The sequence below is a fragment of the Talaromyces proteolyticus genome, assembly GCF_021365285.1.
Source record: "Talaromyces proteolyticus strain PMI_201 chromosome Unknown BGW36scaffold_14, whole genome shotgun sequence".
Lineage (NCBI taxonomy): Eukaryota > Fungi > Ascomycota > Eurotiomycetes > Eurotiales > Trichocomaceae > Talaromyces > Talaromyces proteolyticus.
Window position 1 is genome coordinate 1538806 of NW_025764290.1, and position 17610 is coordinate 1556415.

Sequence of the window (17610 nt, forward strand, 5' to 3'; positions counted from 1 at the left end):
ATTCAGGACCTCACTGATGATTGCCGTGATATAGTTAACAATCGTCTTTTAGCAGTCGGGCTCAGTATTCCCCAGGAAAGAATGAGACATACAGAAATTATGGAAAAAGTGGCAACACACCATAACGAGACAGTTCTCAACAGCCAAGTTAGACCGAATAACTTTGAGTAGAGTTGTCTTACGTTCAGCCTTCAGGCCTCTCAAATATCAATTGTATATTTGTATTATTTGTATCCGAAATCTATATCGGGGTTGGATTTTTGTAGTTACAAATGTTGACACTTCATGAAATCTGGCATTTGAAACGGTTCTAATCCGAAACGAATGAAATATATAAACTTGTGATAAATGACTAGTGTCAAAATATTCTACTCTAATGGTTTAGGGGGTAGTCCGGAAATGTCCGAAAATTACAACTAACAGGCCAAAAATGCCGCGCCAGAAAGTGACGAAAATATGAGCATATATTAACTTTTTTTTTAAAAAAAGCAAGTTTATCTTTTATGATAAATAATAAAAAATGATTTTCAAGTTTCATTCACTGATATAATGAGTTAGTTTATTTCTTTAAATATCTGAATTTTCTAAAAATCTGGTTCGATTATTATGATTAGGATGGCCATGGAACAGGAATGTAGGATCTTAAGGCCTGAAAATATATCTATTGTAAGGCTCCTTGGCACTGCCAACCTCTAAATGCCAAAAAGTAATACTGAGGTAATTGGGCCATTGCCCAATTCCAGGGTTGGCACGCTTATAAGCCTCTGTGAGCCTGCAGCGCTCTCGCTGCTGCCAGGCCTCACATCTATATGGAAAACTAAAAAGGTAAAATAATTTTTATTAAAAGTATATTTAATTTAATCTAATAGAATTGAAAAGTTTAAAAATATTCTAAAAATTAATTATAATATATTATAATTAATACTATAAAATCTTAGATATAATATTAGTATTCCTTATCTTATTATATATACTTTTATCTAATTAAATTAAATATTAATAATCTAAGATAGAAACTTAGATATATAAACTTAATTTTTTATTTTAAAAAAAAAACAATTAAATAATATTTTTTATATAATTTTTGATATAATTTTTAATATAAGTTTACTTAGCTGTAACACGGTCTGGCAGGACCGTGTCCGGGGGTGTCTGGATAGACTCGATGTGGGTGAGTTGAAGCTTCACCAATTGATATCGATGCTATAGAGCAATGCTACTAGGGAAAGAGTTATTGATTTAGATTATATAATTAGAGAAGGCTTTGAGCCGAAGGTTATTTAAAGCCAAGTAGGCTTATATTGAAAGTTATATTAAAGATTATACAAAAGATATTGCTTGGTCTCCTCTCTCTGGATAGGAAACCAAGCCTATATGCCTAGGTTTCTATCTTAGATTATTGATATTTAATCTAATTAGATAAAGGCATATATAGCGAGGTGAGGGGTACTGACATCATGTCCGGGGTCTTATGGTATCAATTGTGATATATTATAATTGACCCTGGGGTATCTCTGAGCCCCCCGGTCCTGCCGGATTAGGCTTGAACATGCTCCCTGGGTCTATCCCTGTTACATTAGCTTTGAATAGTTTTTAATTTAAAGCCTTTCCTAATTATATAATTTAAATTGATAACTTTCTTTCTAGTAGTCTTACTCTATAGCATCAATATTAATGGGTGAAGCTTTAACTTATCCACATCTAGTCTATCCAGACACCCCCGGACACGGCCCTGCCAGACCGTGTTACACTTCCTAAAAAATCGTACGAAATGAGTTACTTAGTAACTCTGACATCTTTATTGGAATTAAATCTCGAGACATAGGGCAAATTAAGACCTTCTATATGAATTAAATAGACATTTTGTCTCTGTGTACCTCGGATCTTATAAGAAATCCTTTTCTCCTTCTACTACATAAACTAATGAAGGTAGGATTCACACTTTCCCATTCCTGATCGAAAGTAGCCGATGATTTCATCACAAGAGATAAGAATTCAAGTAAAAGATTGAACCGAATCCATGGTCTTGATTATTCCCTATTGGTTTAAGGACAAGGGCTCGAACCCGACGTTTCCTCCGACAAACATCTTTCAAATATGATTGAAAATTCTACGTGGAGACAATCATCCTGGCTTATATGATATGTAGAATGCAAAATAGACTAGGCTAAATAGTGATTAAAATGACACTACCTATTTCTTTGTCATGAGCTGTACGAACTTCTTATCTAAAGACCGTTCTATGTCAATTAGTTTCCCAAAAACACAACAGAAAGAATGGAAGCAACAGTCAATAGTTTTATCACCATCCTTATCTACTAGTCTTATCATCTCATTAATATCGTCCTCACTCAAATCTTCACCAATAGAAGCGCATACTTGATACAGTTCTATTGGTTCGTGTTATTCTCATTCTGGACCAAGCTGCGTGATAATGATTATTTACCTTGTCAATATGTTTTAGGGTAGGAGGTATTCGTAATTGAAGAACAGGTTATATCTATTGAACATCCGCAGATTTCTATTCTATTGAAAGCTCGAGGTCTGAAAGCATACTGTCCCAGTCAAGGGTTCCCACATCAACACCTTGTTCAAAACTCTGCGCCAGTCCATTGAAGTACGTAGAAAGATCTTCCCCATTCTTTGGTCTCTCATGTACGATATCCATGTCTTCTAAGTCGTTGCTTCCCAAGGGAGGCAGCGATCCCACCGCCGCCTGAGTATTGGTTGTGTCACACACCTGTGCACCGTCATCATACATGTCCCTCGAATTGACCTGAGCAGCAGGCTTACACACTTTATACTTGTTCACAACGCACATCAGCGACTCCAGAAACTTCGCTGCAGTCTCCGACTCGTGTCTCGAATGTTCTAGAATTCGAATCGCATCCAGAATCTCCCCACTCAAAGTATCACGCTGCGTCGAGGAGTTGGTATGATTGATACCCATGAGAAGAACTATAACACTTGCCATGAAAACCGATGTCAGGATTCCAAGGAGTTTGTAGCGAGTTGCGGTGAAGAGTCCCGAGTTGCTGAGCAAAGTTTCGGTCTTGATGATCTGTCGTGCAGAGTGTAGGCAGATGTCACGAGATGCAGCATACTCAGCTCGACAAATCCGCGACTAAAATAGGGAATGTGAAGTCGGCATCGTTGTGACCAGGTTAAAGAGTGAAGGCAGAAGCCCTGTTGAACAATGCATATAGCACGTAACGGACTCAGCTGATAAGTGGCTTCGAGTTTGATAGTTTCCATTGAAAAAAATGAAGGAATATCATTAATGAATAGTTGCAGCTCTGTGTCAATATCCACTACAACGAATTAGAGCCGTGTTTTCTTCAAAAGTCAAGAGTTGAGAATATGAAACTCTTTTCGGGAAGCTTAATAGCGCGAAATCAGGACTTGGAAACAAAGAAAGGAGTTGGTTACTGATAAAATTATGGCTCAGTTCCCCAGCGTATGACATCGTCAGCGCGTTGCGGTCGATCAACTTACGCATGATTTCGGCGATGCGAATCCGTTGCAGTGGGTAAGACATCACGGTTGGCCATGACAATGGCTTCTGATCTTGAGACATTCCATCCACAAGGCCTTCGTCGTTGAGATTCAACGGCCTTTTTACTACCATCTGCCTTGGGTGACAGTGATATACGCCGCGTACAGCAGCATCGAACCTGGCTGGAGCTTGCCTAAAACGCATTAGCCGACCATTCTTCCAGGTAATAAGACACATACCAATCAGAAACAACGAGGTGCCACCATAATCTTCGCCCCATCTCTGTTCGCGCGAGATTTACTGCGCCTGCATTCGATGGATGACCTAGGACATGAAGCCCCGCATCTCTCGCGAGCAAGAGAGCCATGTTAAACAACGCCTTACATCTCCTTGAAAATCCACTAATGCTTAGGACCACAAACGCAGCAATAGTAACACCTTGAATACCTTCCATAGACACGCCCATGGTTTGGTGGGTAATGTCCAGAACGTGCTCGAGAGCCTTCACCCATGAAGGCGCTTGGGCGTTAGCTTCCGCGCACGTAGAGAATAGGCGGCGGTCGAAGTCGAATTGTTTCCACGAGTTGGTAGCGCCTGCAAAAATTCCGAGGAAGAGTAAAATAAAGGCCCTACCATGTTTGGTGACTGAATTCGGAACACTGAGACAGGCATACGCCCTGGAGAGCAGAGCAGAGAGAGAAGGGGTGTACACGATGTGGTGGATATGATCGACGTCTTGCACGTATTTTCGCTTCTGAGTATTGTGGGAGCCAGATACAGCGCACTGGCTCAAATGATGTTGTAGAACGATTTATATAGGCAGGTGCCTTTGTAATTTGCCCAATTGGAGAATTCTTCAAGACCAGGTTGTTTGAGAGTATTTTGTCTTGCTGGGAATTGTTTGTTATGGCTGTGGATGAAAAGTGAGAAGACTTCCCAGTTGTTCACTATCACTGTATATACTCTCCAAGTAGGCAATATCCCTGTTCAAGGTTTCAATTTCTGGGGGTGTAGCTTCAGGTGTCTTCTCAGTTCAGGAGACACGGTTGACCCTAAAGGAGTCCCTTGGCTTGAATGCGGCGGCGTTACAATCTCGTTCTGACACACTTTCTGGCTTTCAGCCAACCGTTCTAGCTTGCGGACTCTTTCAAGTAGGTTGAACTCGAGAGAACGAGCAAGGCCAGAAGGAGGCCGAACAGCGTTTTCTAATTCGCAAGTCACACCGCGAGAGGCGCAATTGGAACATGGGAACTCTCGACCTCTCGATTGCAGCGCAGTTTCCATGACCTGCAGGACGGCAGGATACGGGCTGTTGGCGGGTCGCGCGCTTTTGCTGGCCTTTCGGCATGTTGGTCACCAATAACGGATTATCCGTGGAACGGTAATGGAATTGACGATCGAGGAGGAGAAGGTTGCGAGATTGGGATTGCACGATAGTGCCAATGCATGTGGCAGATATCTCGTTTGTCAGATTAGTAGTAAGTGGAGTCTCAAAATCGGATTATCCGCGGAGCTTCCGCACAGCTTTGTCAGAGTATAGGGAATTCACACGGGGAAAGCAGCTGCACAAAGAGAGCTACCATATTCCTGCTAGTTAGTTTATCTTTGCACGCTTCCCTCATTGCATACAAATCATCTGCAAATGACTCCCACCGAACCTTTCTTCTTTCAGGTGTGACAACCATGGCTACTATGGACCGCACCAAAAGTAGCACTCCCGTGCATGATTTCCGGACCGTCCCTGAAAAAGCCGGACAGGCAGACTCCGATCTCAGTGGTGAGATGGAGCGGAGTCCTGATGAAGTTAGAGAGACAATTCCAGACGATGCCACAAAAGTGGGAGACACTGGCCCTTCGGATGGCGGCGCCGCTGCATGGTTGAATGTCCTGGGAGCGTGGTGAGCTCCTTCTCAAGCCCTGGTTAGGCCAACAGTACGTATTTTCCCTCTTTCCGATGCCTCTCGAGGCTCCCGCCTTGTAGTTTCCAGGAGCGATCCAATTGACTAACAGTCATGGTTTTCCATCAGGCGTGAGTAGCTTCCAGCAGTACTACAAGATTGGGCCTCTGAAAGATTACTCCAGCAGCACCATTTCCTGGATTCCGGCGCTTCAACTCTTCTTCTTGTTCGCCTTGGGCCCTTTCGTCGGTATAATATACGACAAGTACGGACCGAGGCCGCTCATCCTTGGAGGGACAATTTTTCACGTCTTTGGGCTAATGGTGGCGTCTTTGGCGAAGAAGTACTACCAGTTCATGTTGTCCCAGGGAGTGTGTAGTGCCATCGGTATGGCATGTTTATACATGCCTGGTAAGTTGAACCTGCTTGCCCTTCTTTGCATGTTCTATGCTGACTCAGTCCTGTGCGATGAAGCAATTACTTGTGTCTCGACCTGGTTTAACAAGAAGCGCGGATGGGCCATGGGCATTCTAGTGACCGGTTCATCAGTTGGGGGTGTCATTTTCCCCCTGATGATCAGTCACATAGTCCAGACCACCAGATACCCTTAGACCATCAGGAATGCGGCCTTCATCATCCTTGGTTTGCAGATCATAGCAGTCTTCACAGTTCGGCCGAGAACGAAGCCTGTGCCCAAGGAGCTCCCCGCTGGTCGCCTTGCTGCTCCTTTCCTGGAGTTCCCGTTTGTTCTGTTGCTAGTTGGCATCGGAATCTTGACGTACGGCATATTCACACCTATTGTCTATCTGGCTGTTCAAGGCTTTCAGGAGGCGCACATGTCGGAGGAAATGTCCCAATACTTGGTGTCCTTTTTCAACGCAGCAAGGTAAGACACCAGCTAACCTTGTCACTGGCCCGCCTGCTTCCCCCAATAAAACGCTGACGTCTATACCCCAAAGCCTCTTCGGCCGTCTAACCGCCGGCCACAGCTCCGATAAATTTGGAAGGTGGAATATGTTCATCTTTGTTTGTGCTGTTTCCGGAATCTCTATATTCGCTGTCTGGATCCCCGCCACGCACTCGTCCATCGCCATCGGCTTCTCTATTATGTTCGGCTTCACGTCAGGAGCCTTTATGAGTCTCTCCGGCGCCCTTCCGATCGCAGTGTTCCCGCTACCCGAGATCGGGTACCGGCTAGGCTTAGTACTCCTTGCCATTTCGAATCCCGCCCTCACCGTAGCACCCATAGGCGGAGCCATCCTACAAAGCTCGGGCAACGCCTGGCTAAATGTAAGGATTTTTGGTGGCGTCATGTGCCTTTTGGGTCGACGGTGGTGTTGATATCCAGATGGCTCTATACCGAGAAGAAACTTCTCAAGGTGTTTTGAGTGTAAAAGTAGCACATCATCAAATCGTTGGATCGTCTATAACGCAAATGCATGGTTATAGGCAACTGTGAATACAAATGATATGTCTATATTGTTAATACTGTTAGAAAGCCCTATTTTTCTAGATTCCAAATATATATTTCATGTGTTAATAAATCTATTTACTGCTAAGATTGTTAATAATCAATATATTCATCTTGTGTTTGATATAGTTCTGAAAAGAGAAGGATATCAAGTGAGTTCTAATTATATTCAAATTTCCATTACATAGACTGATTATATTCAGATTTCTACCTCATAATCTGTATCTTATTAATATTAATCCTAATTAATATAAAAATTTATATATTTATTTATTTATTTAATCATGTTTAACGACCTTACCCAGCTATAAGCTATGAATATCTTATTTCAGTGGATATTAGAAGGCTTTATAAAGACTTAAACCTCTAATTCCTTTTACTATCCATCTTAAACTCCACATCCTTGCTGTCCAAGTCCGGATCGCTGGCAGAATCGTCGTCGAACTCATTATCCGACAAGACCTCACTCAGGACGGAGCTAACATCGCTCTCGCTCTCGCTCTGGTTCTCTTCGTCAAGGACCGTCATGTCGGAAGAGAGGAAGGAATGAAGTAATGCCGAGAAGCGAGGGGAAAGGGGGGGAGACGGTGGAAAAAGAGGCCAATGATGGAATTGAGGAATCGGCGGAGAGTGGACGCGGGCTAGAAATGAAGCCTCTAGCAGTGTAGGAAAGCAACAACAACAACAACAACAATAGGGTGGACCTGCCTCGTGGGGAATAATAGTATTTGTTAAACAGAGGGCCAAACGGCTAGTTAACTAGTTAACTCAAATTTTTACTCTACCCGCCTCTTCTTTCTTGCCTTAATTGAGTCTTTCCAGCTAGTTATAATTTTGGGCGTTTGTGTGTATACCCACTCCAGACAGCAATCGCCCTCTACCTTTTTCATCGGATTCGCTCGCCAATTGTTATTTTATACTGATATACGTCATACTGACAGTCTACGATTGTTCTTGGAATATCACTTATTGATTGCGTCGTGCATATATACAGTCGTAGGCCTTCGCAAGATATAACATGTCCCATGCCGATTCCCGTCTCTATCATCCCAAAGTCCTGATCAATACCCGGATCTATCCCCCAGCCGACCCTCCACAAAATCGAAACTTCTGGTCGGCATACGGCAACGATCACTTTAAATAGTCATCATTACTCTTCGCCCTCATTTCGACGCCAGACCTTCGCCCTGGAGTGCAGGAACATGGTCGGGATAATGCTGATAGCGACGACGAGCGCAGAACCGATACCCGCACTTGGAGCGACTCCAACATTCTTGAACATGGGAGAAAACCTGAAGGGAGGGTTAGCTATACAGTGCAAGTACCACCAGAGTGATTGAAGAGGTGGCTTACCAAAAGGGGCCAATAAACCCCCAGGTCTGGCGCACGAAGGTGATGAACACACCAATGCTGGCGGCCTCCTGGGGGTAGCAGTCGACGGAATAAGTGATCATGACCGTTGTTACCAATTGGTTACCGACCGCACCAATAGCAGTGCCGATTATGGGAGACACATTCCAGTGGCCGGCTGGCGAGTCCTGAGTGCAGACCAGGAAGACGATAATACCGATAATCGTCAGGGCAAAGCCAAAGTAACTGAGCCACAGCCGGAACTCGGGGTCAGGCTTGCGGTCGATATGCCGGGCGCGTCGGCTCATCCAGAAGTCTGACAGCACACCACCCATCTGTTCGCCAATTACCGATCCAATGATGACACCCAAGAACTGGAGGCCTAGCTGCTCGGCATTCAGCTCAAACTTCTCTTGCAACAGCTGAGGCACCTCAATGGTCGCAAGGACACTACCAAACAAGAAGACCATGGAATATGCACAGGCGGGGATGAGAATGGATGGGTGGCGGGCCATGGTCAGAGGTCGGACGAACTCCCACCAGGTCAGCGGGGTGGGATCAATCCGCCGAATTGACAGATACTCCGTCTTCCAGTTTGCCTGTGGACGGTTAACACCGCTGCCAACATACCGAGTCTCAGGTCCGAAGAAGAGATATAGGATGAATTGTCCACCATTGATCTGTCACAGTTATACCTCGTCAGCATGGCACTAACGACACCTACCCCCCAATCCACCTTTGGGAGGACTTACCATAGCCAGGATCCAGTAGATCCAGTGATAATCCGTACGGTAGGTGACGAAACCGAAAAGGAAGGGTCCGATTGGCACTCCCAAAGTGATCATCAGGGTCCAAACACCCATGTAGCGGGCACGGTATTTCTTGAAAGTGGTTTCCATCACCACAGCGCTGCCGATGGCCGAGGCAGGTGAGATGAAAAATGCCACTAAAGCCCGGCAGGCAGCGACTGATGCATAGGTAGTGCTTTTGGCACAGCCAACGTTGCACACCAGACTGCAGGCGAGTGACAAGAGGAAGATGGGGCGGCGACCGAAGCGGTTTGACAATGGTTTCCAGAACAGTGGAGCGCCTCCCAAGATGGCGATTTGCAACGAAGTCAGGTAACTAGCATTTTGCAAGCCAACACCGAATTCCTCGGCGATGTCTGAAAAGGCAGGGATAATAGCTGCGGCAGTGAAGGTACCCATACAAGCATGAAATGCCACGAGGATAAGATTGGTCATTTTCTACAATGTCGAGCATCAGCACCTCGTCTCTCCTCACTCTCCTTTTCACAGTCAGTCAACCAGGGGTAGATCGTTATTCACCTTCCATTCAGGCCAGTTGTAAGGGTCGTCCGGGCCCATGCCTGGGATCGGGTCCAGTTCCAGTGTGCCATGTCGTTGGCGCAAATAGTACTGATGGGCTTTGGGAAGACGAGCAGCCACGGACTCGTCGTAGCTGGCCGGCTGGTCGGCCCCTGCGCTCTCGACACAGTCAATGTCGACCTTGGTATCCAAAGGCTTCTTAACTTGTTTGGTCTGGTCTTCTAGACAAGAAGAGGAGGGTTGTAACTCAAAGGATGTCATGTTGGGGGCTGTCGCTGAGGGTCGAAGACGATAAGATTAAACACTGCTGCTTGGATGTTCCCCACCCCCCTTTTTTTTGAAGTTACAGAGAGAATAGGAGGTGATAGAAGGATCGATTGAAGTGAGTAAGGACTACGGGGCTGGGGGCGCCTGGGGATTTCAACGAACTGGGGAGTCATATTATGCAGCCCGTTGGGTGACAGCGAAAACTATGCTAAGGGGTTGGTATGCTGAAGATCGTCGGGAGTGACCGCATAACTGTCCAGACTTCTGGGAGACATAGGAGCCAGGGTTATTCTCTACTAAGCTGATCGACTTGCCCGGAGAGGAATGTGGACGGTCTCCAGGGGTGGGTTGGTCCAGTTAGGACCGACGAGTCACGATGAAGGTGTTGTAACCCTGGATATCAACCCTTTTAGTCACAGCCCATCCCAGCACCACAGGATGGCAAGCTGATGGGGTATCGTCCCTGCCAGGACGGCACAACCAGCTTGTCCAAGTACCGAGCAGCTCAGGACGAGTCGCATCATCCACTACAAATTGTCGTATCGCAGAAATAGGGTTTGGGGTGGGCAATGCACGTGGGCTGATCTCTCATGCCAAGTACGCCAAGCCGGTTTGTTTCACGACATATGATTCGATATTCTCCCTCCCCCACTCTTCCGCGACCCAAGCCAAAAGCTTCCATGAACCCATTTTCTCCGCAAATTGGTGCCTGCTCCGGTTTGGATATAGTACCTTCCACCGAAATGTAATCAAAATACCCTTTTTATTTCCGAGGTCGCATCAGCCCGACATGGTTCTAGGATTTCGGACCCTGCATTGGAGCAAGCCTTGGATTTCTCGGACTCTCAATGGCTATCGTGGACCACAATAAACCATGTGATCATTATGTGGTGTCGGAATATTTGGCACTAAGTATTTTGGGAATAGGTTCCAAACACCCAAAGTTACGAAAAACGCGACAAAACGCTATGCTAAAAAGTGACCCAAATTTGTTACTGACACCTTAACCCTTACGACCAATATTAGTGTCAGTTTGCCACTATACTCAATTTTTTCTAACACGCAAAAAATCCGACAAGTAGTGTTTCGTTCCGTGTATTCATTTAACTCGGACCAGCCTTTTCCGATGGCCAACAGCTCTTGGCAGAGAGCTAGTGTATCGTTGAAACCTTCAGCAGGGATAACATCTTACAGGCTGTGTCCGATTGGTAAATATTTACCCGACCCAAAATATAAGCAGCGATATGCCAGTGTACATATATATACACGTATGCGTATAATTCAAGTCCTATCAAACTTTCGCATTCTACAAGATATTTCAAGCTACTACATACCTTGCCTCAAAATAGTGACAAAAGCTTCAACACGATCCAAGTCATGAAGATGACAACTCTCAAAATGAGATTCCTATTTGCGGCCAGCCTTATTTCCCTAGTCCGGATGGGGACAGCTGCACAAGGGTCCAACTACAATGTCACCGAAAGCTTCGAAGAAGCCCATAGTTGTGGCTCCAAGTGCCAGAGTGCCTTGAACAACGCAAATCCAATCGATCTCGCTACCTTTGGCGAAAATTTCGACTTTGGTTTCTACGAGACAGCTGCCAACTTTTCTGGTTCAAAGCCAGGCGACCTCTTGAAACTCCAGCCTCTGGATCCTGCAACTCTCCAGATTAATGCAGGGACGACGGTATATCGAATTCAATACACATCCCGCGATCTCGACGGGTCACCAGTGCCCGCTACTGGTTTCATTGCTCTTCCATATACACCGGCAAAGGAGAATTCTAGCACGTATCCCGTCGTGGCCTACGCGCATGGAACCAGTGGAATCTACCGCGGGTGTGCACCGTCAAATAGCCCGAACCTTTACGATTACAACAGTTGGCAGCTCCTCATCGAAAGAGGATATGCCGTAGTCGCCACGGACTATGCTGGCCTGGGAAACAATTACACCCTTCATAAGTATGTTAGTTATCCGGCGCAAGTGAACGACATCTATTTTTCCATGATCGCCGCTAGAAAGACATTCGACATCTTCTCGGACAACTGGATGGCAGCTGGCCATTCCCAAGGAGGAGGAGCAGTGTGGAAATTGGCTGAGAGCGACTATGTCAAGTACGACAAACATTATCTTGGCACGGTTGCACTGGCACCAGCTGCCAAGGTCGTAGACATGTTTCTGGCCGACAGGGACGAGGTCATTTCCTCTGGCTACTTGCCCCTTCATGCCAAGGCGTATCAACGCGTGCACCCATCGTACAATTTGACTATCCTCTCAGATACCATGCGGGACCGCATGGCCATTTCTGACAAGGCGCAGCTTTGTCTGGTTGCCTTGGGAGCCCTGTCCTCTGACTTGACAGTTGACGAGAATATCTCACAGGAAGGAGTTAAGACAGATATACCCCTCCTGCTGAAGTGGCAAAATGAGATGGCTCCAGCCTCTGGAGGACACAACTCTCAACCCCTCCTGGTCGTTCAGGGTCTGAATGACACTGCGGTTGTGCCATCCGTAACTCGGGCTCTATGGAATAGTTCGTGCGGTGACGGAAATGAGGTCCATCTCAGCGAGTATCCCGGGATGAATCATGATCAGGTCATTCCTGCTGCCGCACCAGAGTGGCTGGCCTGGGTGGACGCGCGATTTGCACGACAGTGCACTTCTGGGAACTGCTCTATTGTGCAGAAAACGCCGTTCGATCTGAAGTATGTGGAATTAGCACCAGGAACCTAAAAGTAAGGAATATATATCACGTAACGTAATGGGACAGCCACCCGCCTACTTGCTTCTGAATTACGCGATCCATATGTAACACGGCCTAGCAGGGCCGTGTCCGGGGGTGTCTAGAAAGACTAGATGTGGGTGAGGTGAAGCTTCACCACTTGATATCGATGCTATAGAGTGGGGCTATTAGAGGGACAGTTATCAGTTTAGATTATATAATTATAGAAGGCTTTGAACTAAAAGCTATCTAAAGCTAAGTAAATTATATTAAAAGATTATATGAAAGATATTATTTAGTTTTTTCCTTTTAAATAGAATATTAAATATATTTATATTTATAATAGTGTAATGAGCCAGGCTAGTATACATGTCTTATCAATCTATCTTGGAGACCTTGGTCTTGATTAGGTGCACCTCTTATCGGGCATTATATGCCTTTATCTAGTTAGATTGGGCATCAACTATCTAGGCTGGGACTCAGGCTTATAAGCTTGATTCCCCTTCCTTCGAGGGGAATCAAGCGATATCTTTTATATAATCTTTGACATAACTTTCAATATAAGCCTACTCGGCTTCGAACAGCCTTCGGTTCGTAGCCTCCTATAACTATATAATCAAAACCGATGACTTCCTCCCTAGTAGCCTTGCTCTAAAGCATCAATATCTAGCGGTGAAGCTTCAACTCACCCACACCTACAGTCTCGCTAAAAAGTATTCGCGTTTTTCCGCGCACCCACGACACGCTCAATTTTTTTTCTCTTTTTTAACCCCCCTCTAATCATGCCTCATACCCCTCTAAGACAGATTGATCTTAATTCTAGATAAAAAGATGAGTTAAGTCTTTATATAAGAAATTAAATTATTACTTATCATAAAAATAAAATTAAAGTTATTGATATAATATATTAGTTTTAAATTCCTTTCTTAATAATTAAATTCATTATATTATAAGATTTTAAATTCTATAATGAAAAGTTAAAGCTTACTTAAGTAGACTAATTATATTATCTTCTAAAGATCAGTAATGAATTCTTATTAAAATTAAATACAATCTTTTTCTAATTTTTTTAGATACTTGTGTTTAAATTAATATTATATGATACCCCAGATCGGCACCATTGATCCACATATGCTCCAGGTTGCTCTTTCACCTCTCCTAAATTTACAATGAAGTGCTCCATTTCCCACAGCTAATTGTTCATATACATTCATGTATCGTAATGCACTAACACTTTCGTTCCCGCATCAAAGAATCTTTCATCATATACTCTCTGTCACTTATCATCATCCTTATACTCATGTTTCAATGGCTTGCAACCATCCCTTGACTATGGCCATTTATAGCTCTGGCTGCAGAATTTTGGCCGCAGAATTTTGGCAGAGGTCGTTTGAGAGGTTCTGTAAGGCACATTCACTGTTATGCCACAACACAGCCATGATGATACAGAACTCAAGGACCAAACCTGTAATGCCACGCCGACAGCACGCACTAGTCTAACGCCAATATCCTTTGTTCCGAAGAGCGGATCTCAGCACCTACTGATCTCCATTCAACTGACTTGGTTACACCGTCTTCAGCTCTAGGACCGTAATATACGAATTTAGAACGAACACACGAGGACCGCCGCACAAGCATTCTTGAGGTTACCTAGGATCTATAGACTAGTGTGGAAAGTGTCTCGCAGATGGAAGTACTAGCCAGCCGGACGCTTCTATTGTCTCGAAGCACAATACAACATGTCAACCTGAGAAATCGGCGAATACGCAAGGCGACCATTCGATACGTGCCTCAAACGTGCCTCCTCCGATAGCGGTGGTTATACCAGCTCCGTCACATCGCCTCACCACATCCTAAAACGCTCATTACCATTTCACGATGGGGCTGGCTAGCCCCGATGCTAGAAGATGACAACGATTCGGATTCGGACTCGGTTCCATCAGAGCATGATGCGGACTACATTGACGAGAAACAGCTGCCTCCCCCCGAAGCGACACAGAAGCAATCCGGGCGAAAACCCATCGCCATCTAGAAGATTAACACGACTGCCGTCTGAGACTTGCCAAAATGAGCCAGCGCGACAGGTGTTCAACCTTGAAAGTGAAGCCATCCCCGTTTAATTGTCACTGAATGCCTAGCGTATCTACGTAGTCATTCAACTCAAACCAGTAGAATTTGCATCCGCGGTCTCTTGCATTCCATATTGAGCCCAGAATGATTTGGAACCGCAACCGCATCTGCTTTGAGAATGTGATGACATGCTCACTCCTTTCAATTGCCCTTATTCTTGAATCTGTCCCAAGAAGTTCGAAGCAGGAAACCAGATAAGCAAGTTCTGTGCATGGGATAGATCGTTGGGTTAATTGGAGTACCATCTCAAACTCACCAATAATAGCCTGGGATAGCATAACAGCCTCTAGGTCATATTGCCCATAGGGATGATATAGCCGACGAATGATAAGTAAAGCAGCAAGACGCAGGACTCTGGATTGTGCCAATATTGCCACAACCTCGGCTTGTGTAAAATGATCAAGAAAGTCGACAGGTGTTGACGGCTGCCATTGGTCGACACCGGCGTGTATTGCATTCAATCTTTGAAGGATCTCTGGAAGCACTGCTTTTGCGTGTCGAATCGAGCAACTTATCTCACAGATGTCGTAGAAGTAAGTTAATATCGGGGAGCTGAGTCCAAGATAGCGATCGACTCTGTCTTTTCCATCAAGGTCAACTCTCATTGTCGGAATGCTTGATCGCAAAAGACACTCAAACGTCTCCGTACTGGTCAAGCACATAAGAAAGCCTATCATGGAAGGGTCTAGCGTTGATAGATCCATATGTTGAGATTTGATGAGACTCAGTGTATAATGCGAAATGAGATACGGTTGACCTTCTGCAACATGCATCGCAAAGGTAACCATTGCGACCCCTAGTATCAGTGCCGTTACCAAGTCCCGCTCGCCGGATATTTTGAAAGAGCGAAGAGCAGACAGCGCCAGGGCAGCACGTCTGTGTCCTATCTCAACACTTGGCTTGGAGTACTCGGGGAGTTGATCTCTAAAAAAAACTGCAGCACATGCAACTGTAGCATTTCTGACGACGGATGTCGGTTGGATGATATTCTGGATGAACAAAGAGTGATCCGACTCGTGAAAACTTGGACACACGAGAAATTTGTCCAGGGGTGATGGAGCCAGAATATCTTTCATCAAATTCAAGAAGTGACGTTCCACAGGATCCAGATCTGATAATATCATTGGATTACTCGCAAGTCCCGAATTCCAAGATAGGCATGGGAGAGACAGTGCCGTTTTCTCGCACGTTGGAAACGAAGTGAGCGCAATGGAGGCGGATGAAGTTGGAAGCGTATAAGGCACTTTTTTCGACATCTTCGATTTCCGTCCCGGCTTTACAGCGCATCGTACTGTCTGGCAATACTGTCCTATGCGGGAGCATCTTTCGCACACAGCAGAGGGATCTGACCGTCGGCATTTCTCTTTCACTGCATGGCATTCATCACAGGCACGCTTCGTAGGGCCTGAGGTGGCCATGATGCGATTTTTAGCGGTGATACAATTACAGAGATCCCGTTGGCCATATAGCTTGAAATCACGGTATGTTCTTGTAAAAGACTAAAAGACTCCCAGAGCGGGCATCAGTATTCTGTTTCATGGACTAGCCGTTACCATAACTTACTGAGAGAATTCAGAGAATTGTTGTTATCTGGCAGAGCACGATCTGTAATACCGGCTGTGGTCGTCATATAATTTCAGCTGTCTCTAGTTGAAATCTTCATGTTAGTAGGCAACTGGTATCGGCAGCGAGGAGGAATGGGTGAAGCATGGAGGGAAATGATCCAAAGCTCGGGTGGACCAGGTTAGAGGCCAGACAGTGCTTGCAAAAGTCGGGTTCCGCGATACCTGTCAGAAAATGCTTACCTTACTAATCCAAAATTGACCAATTAGAATGCACGGATTTCCACTCTGTCTACTGCTTATACTCAACGACGATTATTTTATTAGGTTCAACACCTAATCATACAAATCAAACAGATCAACTGCATGATCTTGTAATCAAAATGCACATGTTTTGACTATAAATTTGCTGTTGTTTTCATGCATCTAGTTCTCAGACCTTCAGACCTCTATAATATCAATTCTCTGTTTGCATTGTTTGAATCGGGCACCTACTAAAAATCCCGACATTTTAAGTTATCGTACCCGAGGTGACAAGCGGGTGACGGCCTGTTACTAATCCAACATATGCAAGGCTAAGGACAGATTGGGATGATTCAGGCTACTTTAGGATAAGCATCTGTTAAAGTGGCTAACACCATAGTTAATCAATTATTATGATGGGGCACTGTCTGTTTACTATCTATATAAGAATATATTTTATATAAGCTTCTATATTTAATATATAATAAAGTATAAAGAAGGTGGTGATTAAATATATAATTAATATATAATTAGTATATAATAAAAGTATATTGATTATAAAGAAATTATAGAAGAAGTTAAATCTATATAAATATATTTATTTTTATATATTTAATTTATCTTAGTATAGTTTTTTAATATAAATTATTATAATTATTATTATTAGTTATATTATAAGGATCGATAAAATAATTTTATTTCAAATATTATAGTATTTTAAAATATTACTTTTATTTTAATTATATTTTATCTTTATTGTTATTTTTTAATAACTTTATATTTTGTTATTAACGATCTCTAAGAAATCTTTATATGGTTTAATATATGATATTATTTCTTGATATAGCTAATAATAATTAGAGTAGATCTTAATATATAATAAAAGAATTATTATTTTAACTCTAAAGAATGATATAGAATAAGTATTATTAATAAAGCTAATTATTATATTAAAAAGTATTATTTTAATAAGACTATTAATCATAGTAGATAATAATATAATTTTAATATTTAATATTATTAAAAGATAAATATTTAATATTTAATCTATAATAATAGTTAATTAATAATTAAAAGAATAGATTAATTAATTAGAGAATATATTATATATAAGAATTAAGATTAATAAATCAACTTTATTTA

The 17610-nt window shown here is 43.7% G+C and overlaps 5 protein-coding genes across 5 annotated transcripts; 2 read left to right on the forward strand and 3 right to left on the reverse strand.

Annotated features, from left to right (window-relative positions):
* Positions 1–2502: 2502 nt before the first annotated feature.
* BGW36DRAFT_466220 (uncharacterized protein) lies at positions 2503–4780 on the reverse strand (the record flags this gene model as incomplete). The annotated part of the gene is made up of 5 exons (XM_046222330.1): positions 2503–3124; positions 3196–3311; positions 3496–3689; positions 3736–4250; positions 4604–4780. The coding sequence occupies 5 exons, from the start codon at positions 4778–4780 to the stop codon at positions 2522–2524; spliced, it is 1605 nt and encodes a 534-aa protein (XP_046066625.1). The 3' UTR covers positions 2503–2521.
* Positions 4781–5179: 399 nt separating this feature from the next.
* Positions 5180–6894, forward strand: BGW36DRAFT_441303 (major facilitator superfamily domain-containing protein; the record flags this gene model as incomplete). Its single annotated transcript, XM_046221553.1, has 5 exons — positions 5180–5394; positions 5507–5781; positions 5869–5981; positions 6006–6280; positions 6354–6894. 5 exons carry the CDS (start codon positions 5180–5182, stop codon positions 6733–6735), a joined length of 1260 nt encoding a protein of 419 aa, XP_046066626.1. The 3' UTR covers positions 6736–6894.
* A 1121-nt stretch (positions 6895–8015) lies between these two features.
* On the reverse strand, positions 8016–9804 carry BGW36DRAFT_307087 (major facilitator superfamily domain-containing protein; the record flags this gene model as incomplete). Its single annotated transcript, XM_046212209.1, has 4 exons — positions 8016–8157; positions 8219–8895; positions 8968–9462; positions 9544–9804. 4 exons carry the CDS (start codon positions 9802–9804, stop codon positions 8016–8018), a joined length of 1575 nt encoding a protein of 524 aa, XP_046066627.1.
* A 1280-nt stretch (positions 9805–11084) lies between these two features.
* BGW36DRAFT_390626 (Alpha/Beta hydrolase protein) lies at positions 11085–12792 on the forward strand. Its single transcript, XM_046217505.1, has one exon. It carries the CDS (start codon positions 11188–11190, stop codon positions 12541–12543), a length of 1356 nt encoding a protein of 451 aa, XP_046066628.1. The 5' UTR covers positions 11085–11187; the 3' UTR covers positions 12544–12792.
* Positions 12793–14343: 1551 nt separating this feature from the next.
* BGW36DRAFT_69898 (uncharacterized protein) lies at positions 14344–16228 on the reverse strand. Its single transcript, XM_046222525.1, has 2 exons — positions 16226–16228; positions 14344–16169 (listed from the first exon to the last, which is right to left on the reverse strand). The coding sequence occupies exon 2, from the start codon at positions 16078–16080 to the stop codon at positions 14656–14658; it is 1425 nt and encodes a 474-aa protein (XP_046066629.1). The 5' UTR covers positions 16081–16169; positions 16226–16228; the 3' UTR covers positions 14344–14655.
* Between the last annotated feature and the right edge of the window lie 1382 nt (positions 16229–17610).

What these genes read in the sequence shown, in the direction of transcription:
- BGW36DRAFT_390626 (XM_046217505.1), top strand. Translation starts at nt 11,188, where the DNA reads ATGAAGATGACAACTCTCAAAATGAGATTCCTATTTGCGGCCAGCCTT.
- BGW36DRAFT_69898 (XM_046222525.1), bottom strand. Translation starts at nt 16,080, where the DNA reads ATGGCCACCTCAGGCCCTACGAAGCGTGCCTGTGATGAATGCCATGCA.